Source organism: Acartia tonsa, chromosome 11 (genome assembly GCF_053477335.1).
Source record: "Acartia tonsa isolate MP-2025a chromosome 11, ASM5347733v1, whole genome shotgun sequence".
Taxonomy (NCBI): Eukaryota; Metazoa; Arthropoda; class Copepoda; order Calanoida; family Acartiidae; genus Acartia; species Acartia tonsa.
Window position 1 is genome coordinate 32681914 of NC_137270.1, and position 11064 is coordinate 32692977.

General features: G+C 33.9%; 1 protein-coding gene across 3 annotated transcripts; it reads left to right on the forward strand.

Annotated features, from left to right (window-relative positions):
* The first annotated feature begins 5067 nt into the window (after nucleotides 1-5067).
* On the forward strand, nucleotides 5068-9243 carry LOC145331868 (uncharacterized). Of its 3 annotated transcripts, XR_013883924.1 has the most exons (6): nucleotides 5068-5205; nucleotides 5496-5564; nucleotides 6110-6292; nucleotides 6541-6662; nucleotides 7110-7369; nucleotides 7747-7853. XR_013883924.1 is itself a non-coding variant. In XM_080176725.1 (5 exons), exons 3-5 carry the CDS (start codon nucleotides 6113-6115, stop codon nucleotides 7222-7224), a joined length of 417 nt encoding a protein of 138 aa, XP_080032851.1. In that variant the 5' UTR covers nucleotides 5068-5205; nucleotides 5496-5564; nucleotides 6110-6112; the 3' UTR covers nucleotides 7225-7692. The 3 variants fall into 3 exon arrangements, 2 of the variants coding, with proteins under 2 accessions (XP_080032851.1, XP_080032852.1); XM_080176725.1 differs by lacking the exon at nucleotides 7747-7853 and having other exon boundaries at nucleotides 7110-7692; XM_080176726.1 differs by lacking the exons at nucleotides 5068-5205; nucleotides 5496-5564; nucleotides 6110-6292 and adding exons at nucleotides 8415-8525; nucleotides 9103-9243 and having other exon boundaries at nucleotides 6542-6662.
* Nucleotides 9244-11064: the final 1821 nt, after the last annotated feature.

Sequence of the window (11064 nt, forward strand, 5' to 3'; positions counted from 1 at the left end):
GGTAGTGGTACCTTCCTCCAAAATAGCTATAATACTTCCCACAACACTATGAGTAGCTACCCTGTAAAGGTTAACCATATCAGCTCAGCAGTTTGCGAGATCCTTCGTTACAAAAAAACAAACAATTTTCTTCGTTGTTTTTTTTCTTGTCCATGCGCTACCTGGAGTTATAGAAAACCAATAACCTGACTAGTAATTTATCTAAATCAACACATAGTAGGGATAGCTTAAAATTTTTAACTGATTTGGGCTTTTAATACTCAGTATTAAACTCGAATCAAGTTATATGAGGTAAAGGACCTACTATTCAAAATCTAGCCTAAAACCTGGTTGGCAATTGTAGAGATACTATTGAACTATAACGTTGTAGTTATGTGTAAGTTTGCTGTTAAAGGTACATTACAGAAAAATCTTATTTTCACTTATCTAGGAAGGGAAATGATATTGATTTTTAATTCTAAATGGGCTATAATTCTTTATATATTTAACTATGAAAGAAGGGGCTGTTATTATACTATAGTCCACAAAGTTTTATTATAACGTTTCCTTAATGTCGTTGGCCTAACAACCTTGTTTAATTAAGTTGAGTATGAGTTGAGGGATTTACGTACAGTACATCAATTCATCGGCCATTGTCTTATCCCTTTAGATCCTTGATATTTAACCCTCAAAATTCCGAGACAACCCTATGATACTTAGAACAATTACTTATTAGGCTATTAGTGGGAAGATAAATAAATTAGAAGGAAAGATTTTCTTTACTTGTAAAAAAAAACTATAATTAAGATTATTTTATGAAATCTTTATCAGAAGGCAAAATGCCTGAGCTCATTAAAAGTGTATATACTTATTTATAAATAAGATCATTTAGACAAAGTATTGGTTGTCTGTTTTTTTTTCAAGATAAAAAATCAATAAATAAGTCTCGGCAGCCGCGCACCAGCCGCCTGTAAGCCTCAGGAAAATCAACTTTTAACTGATTTAGAAATATGCTGGAAGTCTAAAACTTACCCAAATATGACAATCTCTCCTGAAAAAAAATGCAAAGCAGCCAAATTAAGGCTTAGTCGCGGCTGCCGAGCACTGAATTATAACCGACTAAAAAACGACCATTTTTAGGAAATTGATAATATTTCTAAAATTTAGAAATCCAAAAAAAAAGAATATTTTGCAGATTTCCTTAAAAAATCTTTTGACGTAAGGCCTTCCTAATGTAAAAATGCTCTGCATTGTTGGATAGTGTTATCCTTGATTAAAAAGCTGAAGGTTCAAGACCGTCCATGCATAAAGCAGTTAAATCTTGGGTATTTATACAGTACTGCAAAACAAATATCATAACGAAACAGTTTAAGAAGTATATTTGTAATTATTTTGTTAAACACTTCATAACTAAGATTATCCATTTACCGCTTTATGAGGATATTTTGAGTGGAAGGAATGCTATAGTCCAAAAACAGGCACAACCATTTTCATTCATAGTTGATAAGGTTTGGTGATTGTTAAATAGTCTGTCCGTCGGTCCGTCCGTTTGCCAGGTTTGAATTGCCCTACCGGTTTTAAACGTTATATGATATTTATGAAATAGTAAGGTATAACTTAAAAGCCAGGCAACTTCATAATATTTTTTAAAGGTCCGTCTGTCTGTTTTAAACATGTGTATTTCCTAATTTGTTTCTTCTGTTACCATTATTTTTTTATGGTAATTACTAAGACGATTAGGTGATGCATTTCAAACATTAAGTCTAAAACGTTTATATTCCAATTTGATATACAGCATTTAAGATATTTAAAGACGTATCAAAATGACATTGATTCTGATTTGTTGAGTTGCGCTTTTGTAAATGTTGTCATGTTTGATATAAACAATTTGATGTTTATATAGAGGTCTTACTAAATATTGCCTAACTCCTGCCAAATTTTCAGTTTATCGCGGTACTAAATACACACACAGACACACATTACGGACAGTAGTACATACAGACAGACAAAAATACCAGAGATCTAAAGGGATAAGACAACAACCGATAAATTTATGTTTATCCTCTATACTGATACACAAAATTCCCTCATAAGTACAGTACAGTTAGTGGTTGAAACGTTTTGACACTCAACTTAATGAAGCAACCAATCAAAACTCAGTAGAAGTCCCCAAAGTTATTAAGTCAACGTTATTGTAAACTTTAGAGACTAGTGTAATAAACAGCCGATTGTCCTTCCTTCATGAAAAAAAATACACATCTAATTATTAAAAGTAACAGGATATCTTTTTTATGTGCTATGTAAGAGCTCGTTAACGCTGAACCAATATAAAGCTCTAATTTACAGGGAAGATTCGTACAGGTCATGTAAGGTTTATATTTATTTTGGGAGTAACTAACTACACTATCTAAGAGAAATTGCACCAAAAAATTACATCTCAAAACAATAAAGGGAGCAAAAATTCTACAGTAAGGGTGTGTCCATTTGACTAAACGTCTACCCAGGTTCTACGAAATACCACAAAATTTCACCCTTTTTACCGGAAAAGTGGTAAAGCTGGTCAAGCTGGTAAAATTTACCAGTTTCGTGGTAAATTTTACCAGCAAAAATTTTAGCCAAAAAATTAGTAAAATTTTACCATTTTTTTTGTAAAATTTGACGAAACAAAAAACCCCGTTTTTTGTGTTTTAAATTAAAAACAGCTCTTCATAATCAGTTGTAGTACTTTAAAATAATGACTTCTATACAATGAAGCCTAAATTTAAAATTTTTTTTTTTTTTTAAATTTTACCACATTTGGAAGTTTTACCAAAAATGTGGTCAATTTTACAACTCTATTTTTCAGGTTAAGTCCGAATTTTCGGACTTAGACAAAAAAACGCAATTTGGTCAATTTTTACCAAAAAGTTGGTAAAATTTGACAAGGTATTTTTGGACTCTGACAAAAAAAAAAACTTGGTAAAATTTGACCAACTTTTTGGTAAAAATTTTTACTTTTTATTGAATTTTTTCGCATAAAAGAAGCTAACTTTTTTTTAAAACCTTGAAAATTATTTCATCATTTCTTTTAAAACATCCTCCCGCATCGTCAAAAATATATCAAATTTAATATTTACTTATTTGAGCTAGCTTCATACGAATTAAAATTAAAAGAAAAAAAATCCAGGTGTGTGTGTTTACACAGATGTGCCGTGTGCATTTGAATTTATCAATTTTTCATCTTTAATATAAATATAAGCTTTCGTATATTCCCCTGAATGTTTCTAAAAGAAAGACAGAGATTTCGAATTATAGAGTAATTTCGCTACAAAACTTATATTTTTAAGTTTTGAAATTTATGGCACCTCTGTGCGCGCATGCGCACTATTGATAAGCTTATGATTATTTGAATATAGAGTGCCAAAAATAATTATTAGTTTTGATTCAATTTAATCAAATATTTTGAATCAAGAAGTAAATTACTACTCAATTTTCTCTAAATATTTAAATTTGTAGAATTTACAATTTGTTTGGAAGATTTTTTTTAAGCAAGATGTTTAAAAATGTGGCAAAATTGTGGAACAACAATGTTTCATGATTTCTATATTTATGTTGTCTTTGCCAACCGGAAATACCACCGAGATGGGTTTTTAAAAGATGAATGCCACATTTTTTCGGCGTTTTTTAGACATTGATTGATTGAACGTTGACGATAGAATTTCAAACAGAGTATATAACATAAAAATACTGAATTTTAAATTATTTTTTTAGCAATTTTTCTAATGTCTAACACAGCTCTAAAAAGATGCATTAATTAATATGCAGCAAAAATGGATTGAAGATAATCTTTTTTTTTCTATGAAGGCCGTACCATCAAAAGCGAAATAATTAAATAAATCATTGTATACTCTTTTAAATTTCGCGAATGTCGCGCTTGTTATTCATAGCGTAAAAAATGTCGAAAAAACGCGGCAATATCTTTTAAGAACCCGGCCGGAAATAGATTATATATGGTTAACAACTATATATATATTTAAATATTTTTTTTTAATATTGAATGCACTATATTTTTTTATATTCTATCGAATATATATTTTATATGTCATTACAAAACTATATTACATTTAATATTAACATTAAAAAAAAAAAACATCAATTTAAACTTTCGTAACCCTGTAATTAGGTATTGGCTTCAGAAGTACAGTTCACCACGGTCCACGCTTGAGCTAGCATCACCAGCATGGCTCTGCCTAGGCTTATAATTAGAAAGGCCAGGGTATTATTATTACAGGTATTGTGTCTTTAAAGGGACTGTGAACGTAAATTTTTCTCATCTTAATATCAAATCTTAACATTATCTTATTCATAATATCTCACAGATAGAGCAAAACGTGCTTTTGTTTGCTTAAAAAACGGCTTTTTCCGACGATTTTTATAAGGTACAGGGAAAGGAAGAAATTTTCCGTATTATATAAAATGTCCATTAAATTGATTTTTTGGTATTATCCTCTTAGAAATTTTTTTTTCAATATTGAAAATTTGAGTACCCAACCCCCCCCCCCCCGACAGCGAACTATGAACTCTGGCCGCAGCGCTCGGCTCCCTAGCCTGCCTAGCCGCAGCGCTCTGCCCCCTTGCCTGCCTAGCCGCAGTGCTCGGCCCACTTGCCTGCCTAGCCGCAGCGCTCGGCTCCCTAGCCTAAAACCTAACCTAACCTAAAATAGTTGTTCGTCGGTAGTCGGGGGGGTACAAAATTGAAAAAAATTGAAAAAAAATTTATAGTTATAAAGATGTAATTTTGTTAATAATCATTGGTGATGTGGATCAATTTATCGGGGATTGCCTTATCCCTTTAAATCCTTGAAGTTTTACCAACAAAATTCCGTTTGTCCCACTGTCTTATTTGAGAGCTTTACTCTCATAAACGTTATCATTGTTATTTTGTGGAAGGGAATTATGTTTTTTGTAAACGCGAAGCTTTTCTATAATTAGTGTTGGATGGCCTGTCTGTATGGACGAAACTCATAGCTATTATCATTAATTCAAGCATGTAGGAATTGTCCTATCTATTTCAAACTTGTTACCTACTGATTATTTTGGTCTAGCTAAAAAGTATAAGGTTTCTACTTTTGTCGTATTTTTTTAGTTTCATACCTATAGTTTTTGATTATAACAAATTCTTTTATTTAGATTGTAAAGAAACAAGACCTCAGATCAGCATTTGAAACATAGGGGGCAGTTGAAGAAGTAAGTTACAGAAAAGTTTCGCAGCTTATATTTATCTTTGTAGATCTGTATAATAATACAAACAATATTTTGGTTTCTTTACAACAAAATGGCTGGGTGTTGCCACCCCCTTAAAAGTCAAGGCTTGCCTTCACCTTTTCATTACTTGAAAGCTGACACCATTCTAATAAATGTACGGTCTCTGTACCTAGTTTTATTGATATTACTATTTTTAAATTCAATAACATTTCATTATAATGCCAAAAATTTAATGTTTGATAACTTCGACGTTGATAAAAGTATTTTTGTAGGTATTTATTGGTGAAGGTTATGGTTTTATAACTTTTAATCATCCCGACGGAGCTGACAAAGCAGTTCAGGTACCATTCTTTTGATACTTTGGGTACCCAATCTTCTTACACTTTGGCTCCAAATCCGATTAATTTATGTTAGATTAGAGCCGGTTCTGAGCCACACAGAAAAGCAACATACATATCGAATCGAATTGAAGATGATTTTATACGAAATATAGATAACAGAATTAATTCCTGGCCTAATTAATTTTCTTGGTCTGACCCTAGAGCCAACAAAACTGGAACCCTTTTATTTTTACTCTCCGCGGAAAATCGCTGAGTGTTGTACACAATACGATAAGAAACTTTTAACTCCCATTAATAGAGGTTAGATACGGAATAAATTATCGTTTTCATGAGGACCCAAATAATCCTCTAATTATCATTTTTTGTTTGAAACTTTCACTACTGCTTTTAGTTAGGTTTAGGGAGATCAAGAAGGGTTTAGAATATTCCACAAGGGTAGGAGGTATTTTTAAGTTATAGGGAATTGTTTTGATTTATTTTTACCTTATTGTTATTAAACAAAGTTCAGGTCTTGAAGTTATTTTCACTTCACTTTATTTTTTAAGGAAATGAACGGTACATTATATGCCGGTGAACGGCTGAGAGTGGAAATATCCCGGGGACGAGGCAGGGGACGTGGAGGCGGTGATAGAGGACGCGGAGGTGATAGGGGGCGCAGTTCTTACAGAGGTAGAGGCCGGGGTGGGGGCGGGGATAGGTATGAAAGACGCAGCCCCCCACATTACTCTAGGAATATTTTTTGTTTTAAAAAGTAAAAGTTAGAAAATCTTTAGGTAGGCTTATTTATTAAATGTAACGTTTAAAAGCAATGCATTTTTTGTAATTTCGCCATGGACTGACGTACAGTTTTGTTATAAAGTTGCTGCGCTAATAAAACAGCAGTACCTAAGATAAAAAAATTTAAAATTAATCTTCCAAAATACTTACTAAAAATCATCGAATTTTTTTTTTCAAAATGAAAACATTTAAAAATAACAGAGGTGGCTCTAGAGGAAGGGGAGGTGATAAGGGTGGCTTTAGAGGCAGAGGCCGTGGAGGGGACAGGGGTGGTTTCAGAGGACGTGGTGGCAGAGGGGGTGGTAGATCCCCTCCACCAAGGTAAAATTTTAAATTTTAAGATTAGTTTAGATATTGCTAGCGGCTGCGGCCCTAGCATTTAGGGGCTCTGTATTAAAAAGGATAGATAGGGGACAGAAATATAGTCTAAAACCATTCCGTGTCATATGAGAAGCTTTCCTACCTATAAAGGAGAACTCAATCGGTTTAGTAGTTATCGAAATCTTAAGCTAAAGACAAAGAACCTTTTTACTTTAAACAATTTAGTATATAAACAAAATATATTAGTGTAATTTCCAAATTTGCTAACTTTAAATGCCTACCATCTCTTTTATTGCTTTATTAAAGATTTTCTAAAATTACAATAACTTTCCTACCTAGATATGCTCTTTTTTATTAGTTCTTCCCTTTTCTACCAATCAAAAAATTTTAAAAACCTTTTTTTTAATGAATTTTAACTTTTTAAGTAAATTATTTTTATTTTTTCAGGTATGAGAGGAGAGATGGCTACGGACCCCCTTACATTACTTCACAAGGGAGGCACACCCCAGGGGCGACTACTCCCCTCCACAACAACGTTACAGAGGCCCCCCACCGCCAATGAGGGATATGTCGCCACGAGGACCCCCCCGCGGACCTCCTCCCCCCCACCACAGAGAATATTCCCCGTCACCCAGGAGGGGACCTCCCGGTAGGGGCCCACCACCCAGGGATTACTCACCTGAACCAAGAGGTCGGCCACCCCCAAGGTAAAATCAAATTTATATCAGGGATGTAAAGGGATAAGTCAATGGCCGATAAACTGATGAACATCAACATCGATGATACATAAAATTAGTGGTTAAAAAACGTTTGAACACTCAACTTATTGAAACAATAAATCAAAATTTAATTAACTCCCCAAAGTAGTTACCTAAGCCAATGAATAAGAAAACGTTATAATAAAACTTTTGGGACTGATGAAATTAACAGTTCATTGTCTCCTCTCAATAATGACATAAAGTACCTAGTTTTTTTACCTAATTTGATTTTTAATAGGTATTTTTTAGAATTTTGATGATATATGTTATTTTTAATAGATAACGACATAACATTTACTTATTATAAACTAATCTGAATATTCAAGGTACATGTCACCACCCCCATCCAAAGGGCCACCAGGTGACTATTCTCCAGGATGCAGGGGACCTCCACCCTCCCCGGGTAGATGTGGACCAGGGACCAAGGCTATTCAGGAATGGGTTATTAAATGATTTAAGACGAAGTAAAATATTGTTTAAGTTTAAAAAAAGATTGTACTAAAATAATTTACGTTTCTGTAGACACAACGGGAAACATGGTTCTTATGGGATAGGACAAAAGACGAAGTATTGAAATTAAATCAAGATTTACCTAATAAAAATTAGGTACTCAAAGTTTTTGAGTTGACGAATAAGTAAACTTGTTTCTGAAACTTTGGATACCATTATGATATTTACACCATATTTTACCCTCCCTGCCTGGGGTTTAGGTCTAAATTTATCTAATATTAGTACTTGTTTGGGACAGGGATCTAAAGGGACAAGACAATGGCGGATAAATTGATGTACATCAGCAATGATGATACACAAAATTACCTCTTCTGTGGAGTATAATTAGTTGTTGAAAGCTTTAGACACTTAACTTGATTAATCAACCATTCAAAATTCAATAAAAGTCCCTAGAGTTGTTAAAGCAACGAAGAAGAAAATAAAGCTTTGGGGACTAGTGTAATAAACAGTCCACTTCCTTCCTTCATTTAATCCTCCATAACTTAGGACCCCGCGTTCCACGACTCCATACGCCACGTGAAGCATATAATCAGTAATGCCGAGTACTATCCTGTTCTTGTTAGCCACGGATGTTGTTACTGCTTATGTTTTCCAGGTAAGCTTTCCCTTTATTTTTTCTCGTTCTGCGTTTTCAAAGATGTTTAGTTAGATAAGTTTGCTGATTTTTTTGCCACGTGTCAAGATGCCTGTAGGAAATGAATGAGGGGGGAGAGGGGGAGTCGAACCTACATACTTTTATTTTTGCTTTCAAAAGAAAAAATTTAGGTGTGAGAGTAAGGGGGGGGGGGGAAGTTCTGACACATTTGCGTAAACAGCGAGTATAGGCTTTATCTTTGGGACGGACGGACGGACAGACATCGTTCTACTTTGTATTATAGATTAGATATTTAGTAGGGAGGGATGGGACATTGGGCTGTAAATTACACTAGCCCCCAAAGTTTTCAAATAACATTTTCTTATTCTTTGGCCTAACAACCTTGGGTACTTTTATTGATTTTTTATTGGTTGGTTCATTAAGTTGAGTGTCCTAACATTTCAATCACTTATTGTAATCTACAGAAGGGGTAACGATGTGTATCATCATTAGAGATGAACATCAATTTATCAGCCATTGTCTTATCCCTTTATATCCCTGTAATTATCTAATTAACTAATGAGTAATTTTATTCCAGGTTGAATATCAGTGATACGAGGTCGAATGGGGCCGGTGCCCAGCAAATCCAGGAGGTTGCGCAACAGTTTTCGGCCAGAGCAGTAGAATCAAGAAAAATATGTTTAAGTGTTGTTTCAATCAATAAAGATAAAAATGAAAACAATTTTTTTTTTATTTTTGCGATTAGCGATGTTTTTCTATAATTAAGGTCAGTCGTTTTTTACCACTTTCTCGTGATTTTTACCACCCGTTTTTACCACAATTTTTGGTCAATTTTTACCATATTTACCCTATTTCCGGTAAAATTTTACCAATTTAGGGCAAAAATATTACCAGGTGTTGAACAGTTTTACCACTTTTTCGGTAAAATCTTACAGAAATTTGCGGTAAGATTTTACCAAAAAAGTGGTAAAAATTGGTCAAAATCTGGTATAAATTTGCGTCCTAAAATGGTAATATTTTACCGGAAATCTGGTAAAATTTTACCGATAATTGTGGTAAAAATCGCTGGTAAAAAGCGTGAGAAAATACCACAAAAAGTGTTTTTACCACGGTTACGGTAAAATTTTACCACCTTTTAAATCGTATAGGCTGGTAAAATTTTACCATAAAAGTGGTAAAAACTAGGTTTTTTTATGGTATTAATTCTGTCCTGGGTAACATATTGATCTTAGCATGCTAGAATCTTCCAATTAATTTCAACTCAGTATAAAGATTCTTATAACAATAAAGCGATGCTATTACAGTGAAGCTACTTTATAATCGTCGCTAGAATAAAGTAAAATTCTTTTTATTCTATTCATTAATTGAAAAATTACGTACTATTCCATTAAATGTGTTTTTAATTAGTATAAGAAAGCAAATAAACAATATCATTATCCATTTTGAGTTTTATTTATTACAATAATTTATAAATGTTGTAAATAGTTTATATAAATCACACTCCCAGGGGCGTCCAAGCTTTTTTTTTGGGGGGGGGGTAAAAATTTTTTAAGGGGGGGGTAATTCGGGTTTGGGGGGGGGTAAAATGGCGCGCGAAGCGCGCCGCAAATTTTTTTTACCCCCCCCAAAATTTTTACCCCGGGGGTAAAAATTGCTTGGGGGTAGTAATTACCCCCCCCTGAAATCTGTTGGCAGGGGTAAAATTTGTTTACCCCCCCCCCCAAATTTACCCCCGGGGTAAAATATTTGGGGGGGGTAATTTAAATTTTACTAAAAATTTAGTATTAAAAATTTGCGCGAAGCGCGCAAAAATTTTTTTTGTTAGATTTTTTATTTACCCCCCCAAAATTGTTTGGGGGGGTAAATACCCCCTCCTAAATGGTTGGGGGTGCCTACGGCACCCCCAGGGTAGGGGTAAATTTTAAATATGGGGGTGCCGTAGGCAAATTCGTTTGGGGGGGGTAATCGCCCCATTACCCCCCCCCCCTTGGACGTCTATGCACACTCCCTAAAAATGCATCTGTGTTTTGCTTTAGTGTAAATTAACAAGGGTGATATCTTCCAATAGAAACAAAGAGTTGGCAATTCCCCAAATCAGGATAATTTGTTTTGAAGCTTTTTATAGTGCCAATAAAAAAGGTGAGATTTCCCTTAAGAGGGGGCCTCCCCGATAATAGCTATAAAACTTCCTATGACTTATGAGAAGAGACACTATGAAGGAAAACTATATCGGTTCAGCGGTCACAAAGATCCTTTAGTACAGACACACACACACACACACACACAAAGAAATAGATCCTGTTACTTTTATATAATGACAAGAATTATCATCAGACATATAAATTAATCTTGAGAGCTGCAACAATAAGAGTTGCTTTGCTCCATATTAATTCTTATTTGGTAAAGTGCAATAGAGGTGATTACTTATCTTTTCACTTTTTATACTCTGTATATACACTGTATATGTATCAATGAAGATATAGAAATATCAAGGACAATTGTGTTCATAAGTAGCAGATCAATAACAAGCTATCAACAC

What these genes read in the sequence shown, in the direction of transcription:
- LOC145331868 (XM_080176725.1), top strand. Translation starts at nt 6,113, where the DNA reads ATGAACGGTACATTATATGCCGGTGAACGGCTGAGAGTGGAAATATCC. An exon ending in GCAGCCCCCCACATTACTCT is followed by an intron (nt 6,293 to 6,540) that starts AGGAATATTTTT and finishes TTTAAAAATAAC; the next exon opens with AGAGGTGGCTCTAGAGGAAG. An exon ending in GGTAGATCCCCTCCACCAAG is followed by an intron (nt 6,663 to 7,109) that starts GTAAAATTTTAA and finishes TTATTTTTTCAG; the next exon opens with GTATGAGAGGAGAGATGGCT.